This window comes from Protopterus annectens, chromosome 1.part0 (assembly GCF_019279795.1).
Source record: "Protopterus annectens isolate FY-2018-M chromosome 1.part0, PAN1.0, whole genome shotgun sequence".
Lineage (NCBI taxonomy): Eukaryota > Metazoa > Chordata > Ceratodontiformes > Protopteridae > Protopterus > Protopterus annectens.
In genome coordinates, this window is record NC_056725.1 from 456,376,534 (window position 1) to 456,397,558 (window position 21,025).

Consider the following 21,025-nt stretch of genomic DNA (forward strand, 5'->3'; position numbering starts at 1 on the left):
GGGGTAGGTGATGAACTTGTTGGGCCTCTGAGGAACTGGTTCCATAGTATCAGGAGCCTCCCACGCCCTTCGAGCAACCAATTCCATTAGTTTGCCGAAGGGCGGAGTCACCCAGGAGGTAGAAGGTTGAGACCCAAAGGCCTTCAGGAGCACCAACTCATCCTCAGTAGGGCTAACGGACTGCCAGTCACCCCTCTGCTTAAAGACTTCCAGGATATCAGCAAAAGAGATATCCTCTGAGGGGGACCGTGGGGACCCTTCTGATTCCTCTAAGTCAGTGTCTGACGTCAAAGACTCCTGCAGGGAATCTAAATGCTTCCTTTTACAAAGTTTCTTCCTGGGAACCTCATCAGTGGGAGCTTCTGGTGAGGTCTCAGTAGAACAAGGGTCACCCGATGGGGTTACCTTAGGCTCTGGGACTTGACGTTTCATGGGGACCTGCGATGTAGAGGCAGAAAGCGGCACTTTAGGGGAGGAGGAAGAGGCCCTGATGATGTGCGTGTCTTGGACAATATAGCCCTCCTCATAGCATCAAAGGCTCCACTGCTCCAACCCAGGGAAGCTGCCAGTTCTGAAGAAGATGGCAACCTCCCCGGCACCAAGACAGAGGGCTCCAAGCCAGAGGACAGAGCCGAGCTCATATGCGCCAATGCTCTGAGAGGAAGGGTCAGAACCGACGCATCGATTCGACTCCCCCCCACGGAGCCGACCAGAGAGTGCCGGCTCCCAGACCCTTCAAATGGTACCAAAGAAGTCAGGGTTGACAGAGTGGGTAGCACTAGAACAGGCCTCGTTTCCAAAGGCTCCACAATAATCAGATCCTCCTCCTCCAGCTCCAAAGGCCTGGCTCAACTTGGAGGAGGAGTAGTCACAGCAGGTGCGATGGTCTTAGGCCCTGAAACCGGTTGGGTCGAAGCCGATAATAATTTTGCCAGTGCCAGGTTCTCAAAAAGCCTTTGCACCACCCGGTCCACATCCACATCAGAGAGGGTCCTCGAAGAACGAGTCGAAGGAACCGAAGAAGCCACCGATTGAAGGTTTCGGAGACTGGCTCCATGACTGCAACAGTGAAACACGAAGCACACAAGTGGAAAAATCAATCATTTAGTCACACTTTCCATCTCTATGCTTGCCAGAAGTGTAGCTAGGGTGGGAGGGAAACTGCACTGGCCTCAAAGGGCTGGGGGATGAGATCATCACTCCATCATCATGAACAAATTCCCTCATTTTCTTTAGTGCAATACCAGCTTTTAAAAGCTGTTATTGCATTTGTGGTCAAACATAAGCGCTGCAGCCTTCCCTGCGTGGTTTAAACTGTAGCAAGCAAGCAGTTTGCTACAGTTTAAAAGAAAAACTGTTTCTTTTTTCTTTTCTTTTTTTGTTTTGCTCTTCAGTAGAAGAGTTAGCTTGGGGGGGGGGGGGTGTTACGGTTCTCAACCTCTCAATGCAAGAAATCTGGATAACGCCTAAAAGTAATGGTGGGGACAAAGGCACAGAAAAGGACAGATTTTTAAATATTGCTCTTATAAACTTAAAAAGTTGCTAGAATAGTTGGATTTGTGATAGCATGCATTTTTGTGAAGGATATGAAGTCTGAAACTCAAATGCCTGTCATTATTTAGTAACTTCAATCCTTACTGATTTGCCATAAATCCATACATTTTATGAGTTAGAGATTAAAAATAGGATGCAAAAATCTGGATGGTTGAGAGCTATGGGAGGCCTGGATGTAAACTGTAATAACCCGATCGCTAGCTACAATGCAGCGATCAAGTTATTACAGTGAATGTTTTTTTTTTGGGGGGGGTGGTCATGGGTGTGACTGTAATAAGCTGATCACTACAGTATGGTGATCAGCGAGTGTGGGGCAATGGCTAGTGGTATCAGCCCAGGGCGCTGAATGAGACAGCTAAGCTTCTGATGCCTACAATACTTTGCTGATTATTTTCTTGTTTGTTGTTTTGATCTGATAACTACCACCTGTAAAGTCTTCGGTACTTAACGTACTATCACAACCAGATTTTAGACAGGAGAAATGGCTCTTTTCCAAGCTGTACTCATGCTAATAAATTAGGGCTTGTCCTTCAAAATGTACCATTTCCAATAAGAATTGCATCTTTGGACATTTAAAAGGGTGGACTATATTTTTGGGCATGTGAAACAGTGAGACGCTTATATGCTTATTTGGGGTTTATAGTTGTCAACTTTTCATCTCATAAATCCAGAACCATGTTTTAACATGGTTAAAAGGCATTGAAATATACTTGCAAAATGTTTTGTTAACAGGCAAAACTAGCACTCAGCATTATGTACCTAAAATGTTTCCTTAACAATATTAACATTGAATGTCTGGCACTTTTTCCGCGCTGAAAACAGACTTTTTAAACAAAACAAGGTGCACTTCCCTACAACGAAGTACTGTGCAGATGTGCGTCATGCTGCTGCAGTTGCATGAGAATGCAGAAGTTTAGTTGTCCTGGAGTTGAGTCTTTTTTTCTAAAAGAAGAGCTTACAAGTCTTAGCGACAGTGAAAATATTCTAAAATCCTATCTTTTGTCAAGAAATCACAAATTTTATGAACAGAACAGACCAAAAAAGATATGAGGCAAATATCTGGATATTCTGTGAAAGGTGGAGAGTTGAGAGGTATGCTGCCCACGTGTCATACTTACAATGCGGTACTACTTAACTTTACTGAAACAAACTGTGTACCTGCACTGAATTTGAAACAGTTTTGTGGCTTTGAACAATTCCAGACACTCAGTACATGTCGGACCACTTCTCTACTTTAAAAGAAATGTTTGTATGTTTCTGTTGAACACAGGTTCAAAGAAAGACTTCTCAAATTAAAAGGTACAAGACTATAACAGCTGTTGTAATCATTTATTTCAGCAGAGTTTTTGACTACCTTTACCTTTTCTACCTTTCTTTCCCATGTGTGTGTGTGTGTGTGTGTGTGTGTGTATACAGATATATATATATAGTTCCCCTTCATATGATTGAACTTTCAAAAGTTGGACTTTCATACGGCCAAGACTGTATGATTGAACTTTTGAAAGTTCAAACGTTCCTAATGGAAATCTCCATACAGTGCGGAATGGGAAGATTTCCCTTTTCTGCACTGTAGTGCGATCTTGGAGTAGGTAAATATAAATAGCAGGGGGTGTGGGGGGTGCAGCCCCCCTGCTAAAACCATTAAAGTAATTTTTTTTTATTTTTTTTTACATTTTTATTAGATGTTCGAACTTTCAAAAGTTTGATCATATGGTCTTGGCCATATGAAAGTCAAACTTTTGAAAGTTTGAGCATTTGAAGAAGACTCATATATATATATATATATATATATATATATATACACATATGTATATGCATTCACTTTACAATGTCGAAATTCTGAAAAATCAAATTTCATATGGCTGAGACCATATGATCAAACTTTTGGAACCTCGACATCGTAAAATAAATCCAAAAAATAAAAACAAACGAAAAGCTTTCTCACCAGAATTGCAGGGGGGGGGGGGCAAGCCCCCCTGTGCTCCCCACACCCCCAGTACTTAAATATTCCAAGTCCGAGATTGCACTACAGCGAGGAAAAGGGAAATCCCCCATTCCACTCTGTATGCAGATCTCTGTTCACAATGTCGAGTTTCTGAAAGTTCGATCATATGGTCTTGGCAGTATGAAATTCAATCTTTCGGACATTCGGCATTGTGAAGTGTCCATATATATATATATATATATATATATATATATATAGATATAGATATAGATATATAGATATATATATATATATATATATATAGATATAGATATATATATATATATATATATATGGGTTCACTAGACAATCTCGAAATACTGAAATGTTGAACTTCAGTATTTCGAGACTGAATATTCAAAAGTGCAGTTACATGAAACTGCACTATCTTGAATGCGGAAATGTCAAATCTGCTTTCGTGGTGTCGCGTTCGTGATGTGTGGTGCACTTCATGGATTTAGCTGGGGATTCAGGTAAGCAGTGCATATGTAAATGTATTGGGTAGGGATTTTACTGTGTGTGTGTGTGTGTGTGTGTGTGTGTGTGTGTGTGTGTGTGTGTGTGTGTGTGTGTGTGTGTATGTATGTATGGTCGTGATTGTGGTTTTCGCGGTTGTGGGTTTTTGGGTATGTGGAATTTCGACTATTCAGTCTCGAAATACTGAAATTCGACATTTCACTTTTTCAAGATTGTCTAGTGAATCTATATATATATATATATATATATATATATATATATATATATATATATATATATATATATATATATATATACATATATACATATATATATATATATATATTTTTTTTTTATACACACACATATATATATATATATATATATATATATATATATATATATATATTTTGTAATTTTTTTTTTTACTACATTTATTGGCATGAGTACGGCTTGGAAAAGAGACGTTTCTCCTGTTAGAAATCTAGTTGCGATAATATGTTAAATAAGCATTTTTGAGTTGTGCTTTGTTAATGAGCACAGATGTGCCCACAAACATTCTGGATGGCATCTCTATGCCAGAGTAGGTAATGGGTTATCTTTGTTAACGTATTCATGGCAAACCAATAACATTCTCAATACTAATGTGTAACAACATGCAGAACACGAAAAATCTACAGCCATGTATCTGCCAGTTGGTGGAGAACTTAGGGTGACTCTTCTGCAATAGGGAACAGCCTTACTACAGCTAGTAGTGTTATTCATAAGAAAATAGCATTTGCTAAGAGGAGGAGGGATAGTCACCTGTTTAATGCACTGGCATTTTACACCTCTTAAAACAGTCAGACATCAGTGCATTCCTTTAAATGAATTACTCTTGATTTGTGTTTCAGTGTTTACTTGTAAAAGCCACAGTCCACTATCCATCCCTTTTCTGACAACTGTCATAATTTCTATACAAGTATGTTTCATTTGATACTCCATTCTCTTTATGTGAATTACTATTCCTCTCTCTGTCTATCCCTTTCTCTCTTCTTATCTCCATTTCCCTCTTTTTCCTTCATCTATTTTCCTCCAACCTCTTTCTGACACGGTTACAGTAATTTTTGAATGTTTGAATGCCCTGTCCAGTGAGTTCTATAAGAAATTCTCTCATCTTTTAACACCTCTGTTAGTAAAAGTTATTCCAATGGACAATGCAAAAGAGAGTGCAGTCTGGCTGCTTATATGATGGTGTTAGGTGTTATTTTGACTGTTTTCAGTTGTGTAACATTGAATTTTTCATACACTGTGAAGGTTATAAACAGCCAGTGTTGTAATGCATCACTCACACAAAGACTGTGCTATAATACAATAAGTCATCTAGTAAGTTAATAAAAATTAAAAGAACACTTTTGAGAATTTGTAAATGTTAGCATATATCATACAGTATATAATTCATATGACTCGATTGTTGGTAATACATTTGCATGTTTCACTTGGCTGTCAACCACTGCTTACATGTGAGTGCAATGTTTGTCACAGGAGACTGTCAATGGGCTGGGCTTGTTATTATACGCCTGTAAGTTAGTACATTTCAATATAACCCGTGTGACAGCAGCAGTTTGAAATCTATCACTGTGGCTGCCCTTTCACTTTCATCTCTCATGCTATATTTTGTCATATTTGCAGTAATAAAGCATTACTGACCTTGGACTTGACAGCAAGAAAAGTAGTTATCATGTATGCAAACTAATTAAAAAAAATAGCACAAAAAAGAAGGTGAGCAGCACACACACATCATGGACTATACAAATTTTCTTTTTTCCACAGTTATAAATATTAAAATATATGCATATTAACAACATTAAGTCAGGAACGACACCTTCAACATTAGTTAGAAGGTATCTTGTGGAAGCTGGTATGATATGATGCATGTACACAGTGAAACCATCACTGTGGGTTGTATTGGTGTTGAGTAATTGAGTGTTCGTGGACAGTTACATGAAAATTATGAAATATCTTCCACATCTGACTTAATGGAAACACTGAGAATAACAGCTTCATGTTAAAAGGCCTATACAAGCAGTGGGTGTTAATACAAAAATAGGTAACCATTTAAAATTTTGGGACTCACAAAACTGAATCCTGAAATGCAGTAGACTGAAAATCTGAACTTATACAAACCAAGTCCAAGACTGCCATTTCTTGGAATATTCCCTTTTTTCCAGAGTAAGATGATCTTTGAGTTGATGATATACAAATACATACAGATATATATATATATATGTATATAGGTCTACTTCAAATTATTGCAGTTTCAGAGCACTGAGCATTGTAGGATTGAAGACAAGATGATCGAAGTTCTGAAACATCGAACATGAAATAAACAAAAAATTAAAAAGAAAAGAAGTCTTCTTTTATGTTTTTGATGGGGGCAAGCCCTCCTGCAACCCCCACACTCTCTGCTTCTTAAATATACCAACTCTAAGACTGCACTACAGCTAGAAAAACGGTAGCTTTCCTGTTTCACCCTGTACAGTGATTTCCATTCAGAACGTTTGATGCTCAAAGTCCCAGCTTACTCTGTCAAATACTTTCTCTGCATCAAGACCCACCAACAACAGTGGCATTTTCTTAAATTTTGCTTCCCTCTAGCTCACCAATGTTCTGTAAAGCCACACTGATCCACATCTATCAATTTTGGCATCATCTTTGCCATTTTTTTAGCCATTATAGATATAAAGACTTTACAATCACAGTTAGGATTGAAATGGGCCTGTATGAAGCTGGATCTGATGGGTCTTTACCCTCTTTATATATTACAGCCACCACCCTTTTTCTTCCAGGATATTGGTACTTCCTCTCCTTTTAAAATATTGGTAAATGAAACCTTTAAGATCTTTATCAGTTTTTTCCCTCCTGGTTTCCAAACTTCCATAGGAATACCATCTACTTCTGGTGACTTTCCCGTGGATTGGTTATACATCACCATTTTTATGTCTCCTCCTATCCTAACTGTTAGTATTTGAGCCTCATCTACCTCTAACCTTTGCATATTTAATTCTTCCATAAACATTTCCATTCGTACCCTTTCTTGATTTCCACATTTCTCTAATTTATACAGACTTTTGTAGAATTTCCGAAATATTTCTAGCACCTCTACAGGATCTCTTATCTTCCTTGTTATAGGCTCCCTAAGCTTGATGACGGCCCTTTCTACTTTCTGTTACCTGAGTAGTTGTGTTAAAAGTTTTTGTGCTCTACAGTTATTATTAAAAAACATCTGCTTAATAGCAATCTTTCTAAACTCGTACATATCGAGGTAATCCCTTATTTTCTGTTTAGCATTCTGTAGTTGCTCCTCTTCTTGTTCTGTGAAATTCCCCCTTTTCTGCAATACTTTGACAGTTGTCAGTCTCTCTAAATAATTCTTGTTACTTCTTAACCATATCTCTCTTGCTTTTATTTCTACCCTATTTTTAAACCCCACTTTAATTTTATCCGACTCCCTAGCTATGTTTTCAGAAGAAATGTCTATCTTTTCTAATAGCTCCTGAATAATTTCCACTACCCATTCCTTAAATTCCTCTCTTTTCAATATATATGTGGGAAAGCACCAGTGTCTCATTTTTCAGTACCCTGTATTTTTATTTTAGTGGTGGTGCTGCGGTAACATTGTCGCCTCACAGTAAGACGCTGTCCGGTTCGATTCTCAGCTAGAGCGTCTTCTGCGTGGAGACATGCATGAATGGGTGTACCTTCGTTGAAGGTTGTGCATCAGGGCTGGTAACTCGGCACGTAAAAATCAAATACCAATCATTAGCGGACCGGAGTTCCGCTGTGGTGACCCCTAACCGGGAAAAGCCGAAAGAAGAAGAAGAATTAGGCACATGCTCTGAAATGGTTATTGGGTGTGTATAAAGACCTTCAATTAAATGCACATGTTGTTGTAAAATGTAAATTCTTTCTAGCCTAGCCCAGTTTATAAATTCACTCTGAACTCCTAGTACTAAATTCACATCACCCATGCCAAATATTTTCATATATTTCTTCAAAAATCTACCCTCTTTTGTTATATTTTCCCTTCTGGGCCCCCCAGTCACATATTCACTGCTGCAATTCAAATTCCAGTCCTCACATATAAGTAATATTTCTTGCTGAAAGCTGACTATTTCTTCCCAAATTTTCTTAAGCTCCATTATAGCAGTTTTAGGTGGAATAGAAATACACACCGACATTTGGACTGTGCAGTGGTGCACGGTAGCATTGTCACCACACAGCAAGAGATTCTCTGGTTCAATTCTCAGCTGGAGTGTCTTCTGTGCAGAGTCTGCATGTCCTCCCTGCATTCGTGTGGGTTTCCTATGGGTGCTTCAGTTTCCTCCCACATTTCAAAGACATGCATCTGGAGCATTTCTCCCCAGGCCTCCGTTGAAAACTGGCTTCATTCCAAGTTGGACTTTCCCAGTAAACAAATGTTAAATAAATAAATACTAGTGTAACCTTCCTCCCTTGCCAGTAGCCCCTTAGTACTGCAAATCTATCATTATTATCTTTTGTATCCTCTTCCATCAATACTGGAGCTCCTTTTGCAATTAATATAAATACTCCTCTATTCCTTTATCCCAGGTATTCCACTGAATAACCATCCTGAGAACCATTCTTTATCAAATTCACATGTTCAGTTCTTTCCAAGTGTGTCCCCTGTAGCATAGTTATTTGTATTCTACAATTTTTAATATAGTTCGCTACTCTTTCTTTTTTGGATTTATCTGTGAGATCATTCACATTTAAACACATTACAGAAAGCATCATAATGTTAAAAAGTTATTATTCCCACTTTTTATGTGTAACAGCTTTTTTGTTAAGTATTACATTCTAGGATTGTGTTACATGCATACACTGTTTGGCAGGCTGATCTTTTATATAGTTGTTTCACGTCATATCCATTTGAGCCTATGTCACATCTTTTGTTTTACTGAAAGCTCTCAAAAAACACACCCCCAATACACCCCTAAAACCTATTAACTTAATTTTAACAAACAAAACTATGTACATCTTCAGATATTGAAGTTTTACCCTCTTAATAGGAACAGGTGTCCCAAACAGACAGCCACACTTACAGACTTCGGTTAACCTAAAAGAGAGGTTATCTATGCCAAGATGCATGGTACAGCCTGTGCCTCTGCTAAGTGCTGTCTGTTCTTGTCTTATCTTTACAGCTGCCCCAGCTAGAAAAAAAAAACTTGAATGCTTTCAAAAAAACATTATCACCTGGCCATTTTTCTTTATTAGATTGTCTCCATGGTGACAAAAGGACCAGATACAAAGCTGCTACAAAAACATACACTTATTTGCTAGAAAAAAGTTCTACTTAACAGTCAATGTTCTTTTTCATTTACTTACTTTCTTTTAAAATTGTTACTAGAGCAAGCTAAGGGCCTTAATCCATTCATTACCCTATGCCTGAATGAAAAAAACGGGTCTATATCAGATCAACGATGTTTTAAGACATCGAATCACTAAAGGTCGACCTATAGTGATCAAAGTCTTAAAACTTCGAATTATCACAAAATTATTAAAAAAAAAACAAACAAAAAAATGGTGCAAGCAGGAGGGCAAGCCCTCCTGGACCCCCCACACCCCCCACTCTTTAAATACACCAACTCCGAGATTGCGCTACAGTGCAGGAAATGGAACTCTTCCATTTCTGTACTGTATTGCGATCTCGGAGTTGGTATATTTGAGTAGCGGAGGGTGTAGGGGTGCAGGGGGGCTTGCCCCCCTGCATAAAACAATTTATGACAGTTTGCATGTCTCAGTTTTTTTTTTTTCGGATTTGAAAACTTTAAACCTCAACCATATGGTGTCGACCATATGGTATTTGGAGATCGAAGTTTTCGTTCCAATAACATAGACCCAGAAAAAATACATCAATTTTTATTTTGTCATGATCTTTTGACCAGACCTTTCTTCTCTTTTTATAGTGCAGTGCCTACATTTCTTAAAACTTGACAAGGCGAAAGAGATAAGAAGGGAAGAAAAAATCAGCAACACCTGTTTATATTAGCATCCCCATTACACTTAAAAATAATTGAGAAAGCTTTACTTTATTGCACACAAAGAAAATCATGCACTATAAAAATATTACTATTAAGAAAAAATTTTTTACTTACAGATAACTTTTCCCTCTTCTTCCTCTCTCCTAAGTATTTTTCCAAACATTAATGACATGACATATGGCATATACTTTAGAGCCCTCTACAAGATTAACCAAGTCAAAAAAGTCAATTTTTCCAAATGTTCTTGTTCTTTCATGTTTCACAAATATAATTACTGCTTTATAATCCCACATTTGTCAATTTCTAAGTTATTGGTTTTATTCCTGTTCATCTCCATCTCCCAAATCCTGTCTCTGCTTCATTTCCAATGTACTCTCAATTTCTTCCAGTCAACTCTTGTGCTTTTTTTCCTTCTCTCAAGCATTTCCTGTTGAAAAATTGGAAAAGGTTTTACTGCCACTGGCTCTCTGTGGTCTTTTTTACCAGAAGAACAAGAAGCAAAATCTCCTTTTGTTTCACACAGCTCACTTTTTGTTGGACAAACTTTTGTATTTCCTCCTTAGCCTGTACTGCCTCAAAAAATTATTTTGTCCTTCCAGGAAGGAATATTTTGAAGACATCTCGGTACAGCAGTTTCATTCTCAAGCCTTCTTCTTGACATTCTCTGAACAGTGGATTAAATTTAGTATTCATTCTCCACAAACTCTCTGCTGTCTCCCACTTTTAATACTTTGTCCTTCTGCCACAGTTTTATCAGAATTAACTCCTTCGGCTGGTAGGATTGCATCTTTACATTTAAAGGTATAGGCTGCTTTCTCATAGCCAAGTTTGGAGCACAGACACAATGAGGTCTGTTACTTTTAGCTTCTCTGGTACAGGTTTTCCCTACGTGCTCTGTCCTCTAATACATTTTGAAACATCTCTTCTTTAGCAGTCTCATATTCGAACAGCCCTTTCCTCATTTCGACCTCTAAGTTTTGCAGTTTAATCACCTCATCTGACTATCTGTTTAAAGCTTGTTACGTTTTTTTCTAGCCTTTTGTTATCTGAGTTGATATACTCCATCAGTGTTTCATTTATTTTAATCAGGTCTGTGTGCAATTATCATTATATTTTTCTCTAGGTTACTGGAAGTCACGTCTGGAGCTTGCACTGAACAGTACTCTTCTCAGTCAGTGTTTTTTTCCTCTGCTTTTGTAGCTGATTTTCTTTCAGGTCCTCTATATTTCTTTTTTTCTAGCATCCAGGCAGTGCACTCACTAGCCAGTTACTTACATTTACCCAGAAATATAAGTCCACTGGCTTTCTCTTCTGAATTTAAGTTTTCACACTGGGAGAGCTAGAATTAAACTGTTACTCAATGTGCAGCTGACTTGGAAGTCCTGCAAGATGATAAGTTATTGAAGAAAGTTCACAAAAAGCTATGAAACATTATAAAAAAATTTACATATTTTCCATATTTACATTAGCAGTGGATGCTACTAAAAATTGATATTAAAAATGTAGTGAGTAATGTGAAGGCACTGAGAGAGATAAATATTTGTTTGGTAAAGTAGTTATAAGCATTACCAATATTTTTATAACCATATTAGTACTATAAAAGCTATGTGACCTAGAGGCAAACAAGTGCTGCTACCTTAAATGCAACATTACGGCACTTAATTTTGCCACCGACACTTGGTACCTAAGATGCATGGTTTTATAGGTTCGTATTACTGTGGCGAAATGTTGTGACAATATGCTATGCATAATTTGTCCGACTTATGCAATGTCACAAAATAGAGGCGTGTTAAACAGTCTTCATACATCAATAGAAAGCTCATAAGCAGACAAACCACTGACACCATGGACCTATCCTGCATGCTTATAGAAATACAACTCTTTGAGCATAATACTATTAATTTTGACAAGTAAAATACTACTCTTTAATAAATTTGCAATATAGGTTCAGTGTCACCAGTCACACCTTTAATAATATCAGTGCATTTAGCCCATTGTCTCCTGAATAACTTTCATAATTTGCATTTTTTGTAACTTATACTGCTTATGAGATATTGCAAATGATATGAGGTGCACTTAATATTTGATTTGGGAGAAAACATCTCAGGGAGCCAATGGTGTCCTGACTTAAAAGACTTCATGAATCAAGGATATTAATTAACTTCGTACTGTTCAGGACTGAGCAAGTTAATTGATTAAAAAAAAAAAATGGTGTGTGTGGGTGTGTGTGTGTGTGTGTGTGTGTGTGTGTGTGTGTGTGTGTTAACAACTGTGGCAAGGAGCCAATACAGTCCTTAATACAGTCTCTTTTGGAGACATAGAAAGCAGCTAGAGCTGGAAGAAGCTCAGCTCTACCTTTTTTTTGTTTGCTTACAACTGTAGATGGAGGAGTCTGCCAGTATAGGGATTGCCCAAGGCACCAACTGTGCCAGCTACAGCTTTGTTTCAGCATTACAATGCTCATAAAAAATAAACAGGCTTGTGGTTTCAATTTCAAATTAACTAACTTGCACCACAGTTGCTTAACGTTTAGCCTTGGTGCAAAAAAAACTGTGTGCGACTTGAGGGGGAAAAGTAGTGAATTTCAAACATAAAGTTTTTTAGAAGACAACTGATGAAAAAGGAACTGTAGCTCAATTCCACAAAGCATAGGACACATTTTCCGGAAAAAAAATTATTTGAGGTAAAGGCAATGCATTTGCCTGTGATACGAAAACTGAATAAAACAAAAGATCTAATAATCACTTTTTACTGATGCATCTGTATGTATCAACAGTAATCACTGTTTACTGATGCATCCATATGTATCAATAGTAATCACTGCTTACTGATGCGTCCGTATGTATCAATAGTAATCACTGCTTACTGATGAATCCATATGTATCAATAGTAATCACGGTTTATTGATGCAGCCGTATGCATCAATAGTAATCACTGCTTACTGATGCATCCGTATGTATCAATAGCAATCATTGCTTACTGATGAATCCTTATGTATCAATAGTAATCACTGCTTACTAATGCATCCGTATGTATCAATAGTAATCACTGCTTACTGATGAATCCGTATGTATTGATAGTAATCACGATTTACTGATGCATCCGTATGCATCAATAGTAATCACTGATTACTGATGCATCCGTATGTATCAACAGTAATCACTGCTTACTGATGCATCCGTATGTATCAATAGTAATCACGGTTTACTGATGCATCCTTATGCATCAATAGTAATCACTGCTTACTGATGAATCCGTATGCATCAATAGTAATCACGGTTTACTGATAAATCCGTATGCATCAATAGTAATCACTGCTTACTGATGCATCCGTATGTATCAATAGTAATCACTGCTTACTGATGCATCCGTATGTATCAATAGTAATCACTGCTTACTGATGAATCCGTATGCATCAATAGTAATCACTGCTTACTGATGAATCCGTATGCATCAATAGTTATCATGGTTTATTGATGCAGCCATATGCATCAATAGTAATCACTGCTTACTGATGCATCTGTATGTATCAATAGTAATCACTGCTTACTGATGAATCCGTATGTATCAATAGTAATCACGATTTACTGATGCATCCGTATGTATCAACAGTAATCACTGCTTACTGATGCATCCGTATGTATCAATAGCAATCATGGTTAACTGATGCATCCTTATGCATCAATAGTAATCACGGTTTACTGATGCATCCATATGCATCAATAGTAATCACTGCTTACTGATGCATCCGTATGTATCAATAGTAATCACTGCTTACTGATGCATCCATATGTATCAATAGTAATCACTGCTTACTGATGAATCCGTACGTATCAATAGTAATCACGATTTACTGATGCATCCGTATGTATCAACAGTAATCACTGCTTACTGATGCATTCGTATGTATCAATAGTAATCACTGCTTACTGATGCATCCGTATGTATCAATAGTAATCACTGCTTACTGATGCATTCGTATGTATCAATAGTAATCACTGCTTACTGATGAATCTGTACGTATCAATAGTAATCACGGTTTACTGAAGCATCCGTATGCATCGATAGTAATCACTGCTTACTGATGCATCTGTATGTATCAATAGTAATCACTGCTTACTGATGCATCCGTATGTATCAATAGTAATCAGTGCTTACTGATGAATCCATATCCATCAACAGTAATCACGGTTTACTGATACATCCGTATGCATCAATAGTAATCACTGCTTACTGATGCATCCGTATGTATCAATAGTAATCACTGCTTACTGATGCATCCGTATGTATCAATAGTAATCACTGCTTACTGATGAATCCTTATGTATCAATAGTAATCACTGCTTACTGATGAATCCGTATGCATCAATAGTAATCACTGCTTACTGATGAATCCGTATGTATCAATAGTAATCACTGCTTACTGATGCATCCGTATGTATCAATAGTAATCACTGCTTACTGATGCATCCATATATATCAATAGTAATCACTGCTTACTGATGAATCCGTGTGTATCAATAGTAATCACTGCTTACTGATGAATCCGTATGCATCAATAGTAATCACGGTTTACTGATGCATCCATATGCATCAATAGTAATCACTGCTTACTGATGCATCCGTATGTATCAATAGTAATCACTGCTTACTGATGAATCCGTATGCATCAATAGTAATCACGGTTTACTGATGCATCCTTATGCATCAATAGTAATCACGGTTTACTGATGCATCCATATGCATCAATAGTAATCACTGCTTTATGATGCATCCGTATGTATCAGTAGTAATCACTGCTTACTGATGAATCCGTATGTATCAATAGTAATCACTGCTTACTGATGCATCCGTATGTATCAATAGTAATCACTGCTTACTGATGCATCCGTATGTATCAATAGTAATCACTGCTTACTGATGAATCCGTATGCATCAATAGTAATCACGGTTTACTGATGCATCCATATGCATCAATAGTAATCACTGCTTACTGATGCATCCGTATGTATCAATAGTAATCACTGCTTACTGATGAATCCGTATGCATCAATAGTAATCACGGTTTACTGATGCATCCATATGCATCAATAGTAATCACTGCTTTATGATGCATCCGTATGTATCAGTAGTAATCACTGCTTACTGATGAATCCGTATGTATCAATAGTAATCACGGTTTACTGATACATCCATATGTATCAACAGTAATCACTGCTTACTGATGCATCCGTATGTATCAATAGTAATCATGGTTTACTGATGCATCCTTATGCATCAATAGTAATCACGGTTTACTGATGCATCCATATGCATCAATAGTAATCACTGCTTACTGATGCATCCGTATGTATCAATAGTAATCACTGCTTACTGATGCATCCGTATATATCAATAGTAATCACTGCTTACTGATGAATCCGTATGTATCAATAGTAATCACTGCTTACTGATGAATCCGTATGCATCAATAGTAATCACGGTTTACTGATGCATCCATATGTATCAATAGTAATCACTGCTTACTGATGAATCCGTATGCATCAATAGTAATCACTGCTTACTGATGAATCCTTATGTATCAATAGTAATCACTGCTTACTGATGAATCCTTATGTATCAATAGTAATCACTGCTTACTGATGAATCCTTATGTATCAATAGTAATCACGGTTTACTGATGCATCCGTATATATCAATAGTAATCACTGCTTACTGATGAATCCGTATGTATCAATAGTAATCACTGCTTACTGATGAATCCTTATGTATCAATAGTAATCACGGTTTACTGATGCATCTGTATGTATCAATAGTAATCACTGCTTACTGATGCATCCATACGTATCAATAGTAATCACTGCTTACTGATGAATCCGTATGTATCAATAGTAATCATGGTTTACTAATGCATCCATATGTATCAATAGTAATCACTGCTTACTTTTGAATCTGTATGTATCAGTAGTAATCACTGCTTACTGATGAATCCGTATGCATCAATAGTAATCACGGTTTACTGATGCATCCGTATGCATCAATAGTAATCACTGCTTACTGATGCATCCGTATGTATCAATAGTAATCATTGCTTACTGATGTATCCGTATGTATCAATAATAATTACGGTTTACTGATGCATCCGTATGTATCAATAGTAATCACTGCTTACTGATGAATCCGTATGTATCAATAGTAATCATGGTTTACGGATGCATCCATATGCATCAATAGTAATCACTGCTTACTGATGCATCCGTATGTATCAATAGTAATCACTGCTTACTGATGAATCCGTATGTATCAATAATAATCTTGGTTTACTGATGCATCCGTATGTATCAAGAGTAATCACTGTTTACTGATGCATCCGTATGTATCTGCTGGCTGTTTTCCTCTTGCCTTGACTTTTGTGCACAGTAGTTGTCTAGTCTGCCTGGCTTTGTTTGACAATGGAAAAGAAATGACAGTTACTTTATGACTTTGTTGAAGTTGACATTAGTCAGCATGATGCAGACGTAGAAAGTGAAGCTTCTGCTGCTGGCTGGCTTGGCATGTTGTATCCAAAGCCAAAAAAATGCAATATATATTTTTTAAATAAATAAGTAAATACATAAATAAAACCAGCTGTTGGAAACTACTAGATGTGTAACTGCATTAGATTAGCTATAAGGAGGAGGGTGGTCTGGCGATGGTAAAGTGAAATCCTTCCCTCTTTAGAGCTATTCTTCAGAAATATTTTTAAATAATTAATTTGTGTTTATTGTGGCAACTGATGTTCAATGAATTTGCTTAAAGGACCAAATTAAAATGAAAACAGGACATTATAGCCTGTATAAATAGACACAAATCAACTGCATAAGGAACTGTTGTGTGCAGCTGTGACTTTGACGCTGACTGGTTAGCTCGGGTCAGTCAGCTAACGAATCAATTGAGATCCCAGCAAAAATAGGGACGGGGCTCTAACTCATAATGATAGTTGCCATACTAGGTTGCTTATTCAGTTTGCTTACTGCAGCTATTCCCCTGCAACCAAAATGGCCCCCCAAAATAGAGTTCTGAATGCCAAATGTGCAAATTATTGAAAGGAAGAGGTAGAGCATGCACTCCAACCTGAGTCACATTTACTGGATTCTATTAAAGGCAGTCCATTAAGTGATGGTGACTGTGTACTTGGGGATGTATACAGGTAGCAGCTTGTATGGGTGTCAGAGAAGTGTTAACAATAAAGATTTATTACCATTCAAAAGTCAGCATGCTGATTGGACAGCCCAACCTGCATGCCCACTGTAAATCGAGTATTTACAAATACAGTAAAATCCAGCTATTAAAGTACTACTAAGCAGCCAAACTTTGCATTGAGACATGCTTCTTAATTTTCTGAGGCATTCTTTATGACACACACAATAAAATATGAGGAAAAACAGAAATGTTCTATAAAACTCTAAACAGCTGACCTGACAAGTATGCTTACTCTTAGCACCATAACTGTACTTGTCAACTGTTGACAGAATTGTGGAATGTCCCTTATATTCCTCATTATAATGCCCTAGGACTTGTAATATTTTTAAAATTCATAATGGTTTCTCCAACATTTTTGTCACTATTGAGTAGAACAGCCAGAACAAACGTCACAAACGGGAAAACAAAAGAGTGACTGCTACAGAAATGTGACTTCTCTACTCTACTATTTGTACTGCAGTGATGTACTGTGCAAATGTGTACACATCCGTAGCAAACTCAGACTTCATCCTCATAATAAAACTAAACCAACTGTGGGTAAAGCCTGATATATTCACACAAAACTATGGGTTATTGCTTAATCTAATCAGCTTTGCCTGCAGCTGCATAGCTTACAAAAATAAAGTCAAATGTATTTTTTGCATTCTTGCATGCAATGTTCTAATACAAAAATGAAAAAAAAAACAGACTGGATCCTATATCTTAGATGAAAATGAAGAGGTATCCCTGCACATCAATAATTGGGAATAAGAAACCCTCTAATGTAAGTATGACTCTAGGATCCCCAAAACCTGGAGAGAGAGAGAGAGAGAGACCTTTATTTTAAAAACCTTGGTGAAAGCATGCCTGTCAAAAGTCAAATCCCTGAAGCAACATCTTCAACAATACAATATTCTAAGCAATCATATATTAAGTATGTGGTTACAGTTTGCATAAAAGTAAATTGTACCATTTTTGCATTTTTGTAACACTTTCTGCATTTTTATGCTGTAGAGCAAGACAACAGCCTGTTACAGAAGAGTAACAGCTCTTACCTTGCATCAGGCCTCTTTTCAATGTTTTTGTCAAGGTTCTCCTTGTAAAAGCGCATGGAGGAGACAATTGAGCCAGTCAACCAGTAGATCATCACATTGGTTAAGAGGTCATCCAAGGAGAATTTCCTGTTGGATTAAACAATTAAAACGCAGTTAACAATAATCTGGATAGCTGTCACTTTAATTTCTCTGGCATCCAATAATACAAAGGATTCTGGTTAATAAAGCCAAAGAAAAATGTTACAGAAAAATGTTTTTAAATGAAGAACTTTCCAAACTCTATTGTGATCCTTCAACTTATCGCCAGCCCTGGCTGCCTTTCACCTTGCAAACTTAGTTCATGACAGAGTTGCAGCTATGCTTTTACACAGTTCAAAAAGTACATTTTAAAGCTTCCTGTTTCCCATCAAACACAATCTGTCGCTTCCCTGGGGTAGTACCATGTTTTAGGTAGGCCTACAATATTGTAATGCGGATCTAATGCACAGAGAAGGGTTTTCAAAGGCAAAAAAGATTCTGATATCGTAAGACCCAAACAGTCCATCTAGTTTGCTGAGCTCCCTGTCTAAAGGACAAGGTGTAGATAATTACTACTCCCCACACAAAATAAATACCTTAAGTCAGTTTCATTCATTAATGAGTTTGTCACTATTTCTGACAGTATGGTTTCAAGGAGGCTCTTTCAAAAGCATATTATATTTTTTTGTGAAATAATTCTTCCTAACAGCTTTCCTAAACTATCCACATAATATACTCATGGTGTGTTTTGTTGTTTTCATAAACTTCTTTAAAAAGATTGTGCCAAAATCTCTGTGCAATAAGCTACTATACTGGAACTCAGATATTCCCTTCCTACAGTTGTGTACACTTACCATAAATGTAGATGTTCGAGTGTATTCACTGTTGCAGTCATCACACACGGGTTATCTGCCTGTAGCCCTCAGTCGGCCCGAATACCAGAGTCTTGGGATTTCTGTGTTGGATGCTGTTGCCTTTTCCATGACGTCAGGTCATCGGGGTATAAAACATGCAGCCAACGCTATTACATCAGTTATTCTTGCTCCAGATGTCAGGAGCCCCCAAAATAGGAAGAAATTACATGGTGTAGAACACCTCCAGTAAAAAGTAAATACCATTGCCATATGATATGGCCAAAAAAGAGGATAGGTAGAAAGTACAGATAAGTCAGAGAGCTGGAGGGAGGGTAACCAGGGCTGCAGCAGTGAATACACTCGAACATCTACATTTATGGTAAGCGTACACAACTGTACTATGTTCTTCATGTTTCACTGTTGCAGCCATCACACTTGGGTTGATTCCCAAAGCTGAGGAAGGATGGAGGCAGTCAAGCAGAATTAGGGCTGACTAGCAGGCCTTGTAAGACTGCTGTAGTAAATCCAGCTCTGGATTTAGAAAAGATAGGTAAGTGGTAATGCTTGGTGAAGGTGTGTACACAACTCCATATTGCAGCTTCCAGGATGTCCCTGGTAGGGACTCCCCTGAGAAATGCTGTAGAGGTTGAGGTAGCCCTAGTGGAATGGGTTCTGATCCCCTGTGGGGTAGGTTTTCCATGGTGTTTGTAGCAGAAATGGATGCAGTGTGCTATCCATTTGAGATGATTTGCTTTGAAATAGCCTTGCCCCCTGCCCCTGTAGCAAAGCTGACTAGCAGCTGGTCAGATTTTCTGAAAGGTTTAGTCCTGTCAAGGTAGAACCTAAACTGTCTGTGCATGTCCAAGGAGTGCAGGAACCTTTCCTCTTTATTCTGAGGATTAGGAAAAAAAAGTGGGTAAATGGATGGATTGGTTTAAAGCCACACTGCATACCACCTTGAGCATAAATGATGAGTTAGTCATGAGGGAAACCCTGTCCGCATGGAAGATAATGAAGGGTTCCACAGCCATAAGAGCCTGCAACTCAAACACTCTTCTTGCTGAAGTGATGGCTAGAAGTAAGGCTGTTTTCCAAGAGAGGAATTTTAACTCTGCTGTAGCAGCAGGCTCAAAAGGGGGACGCATGAGCTTCTCTAGTACAAAGTTCAGGTCCCAGGCAGGAGTGGGAGCTCTCCTCAGGGGTCTTAAATTGTTAGCTCCTCTCAGGAACTGTTTGACCAGAGGGTGAGAAAAGAGGGCTGGCTCAGTATTGTAATGAGCCGAGATGGCGGAGGCATGAATCTTAATTGAAGAGAAGGATAGGCCTTTGTGGAGCAGCTCTGCTAAGTAATCTAGTATTTGAGGTAAGGTGGGCACAGTTGTGTCCTTTCCCTGAGACTGGCACCAAGAACAGTATCTTTTCCACTTTTCTGAATAGGATTTCCTAGTACTAGGCCTCCTGACCTCAAGGATGACATCCAGCACCTGGTTGCTGAGGGTTGCTGGTGATGTATTCAGGGAATAAGCCAGGCTACTAGGTTCAGGGTTTGCAGCTGTGGATGCAAAATCTGGCCCTCCTGCTGGGACAGCAGAGAGGGGGTCTGATGCAGGTGCCAGGGTGGCACTGCTGTCAGACTGCTTAAAAGTGGTACCAGCACTGGCGTGGCCAGTCTGGTGCAATCAGGATTGTCCTTGGCCTGTCCTGTTTGATCTTGAGTAGTACTTTCGAGAGGAGTGGCAGAGGGGGTAAGGCATAGATTGAGATGTTTTCCCATGTAAAGGAAAGGGAGTCCACTTTCCATGCTTGGCTGTGGGGAGTTCTGGTGCAAAATTTGCTCAA

General features: G+C 38.0%; 1 protein-coding gene across 2 annotated transcripts in view; it reads right to left on the minus strand.

Moving 5' to 3' along the window:
- Positions 1-21,025, minus strand: part of LOC122792842 (epoxide hydrolase 1-like) — a 1,170,497-nt gene that overhangs the window by 142,839 nt on the left and 1,006,633 nt on the right. For both annotated transcript variants that reach the window (XM_044060405.1, XM_044060411.1), the window contains one exon: positions 18,315-18,440. In XM_044060405.1, the coding sequence (XP_043916340.1) occupies positions 18,315-18,440 (126 nt within the window). The remainder of the gene's footprint in view (positions 1-18,314; positions 18,441-21,025) is intronic.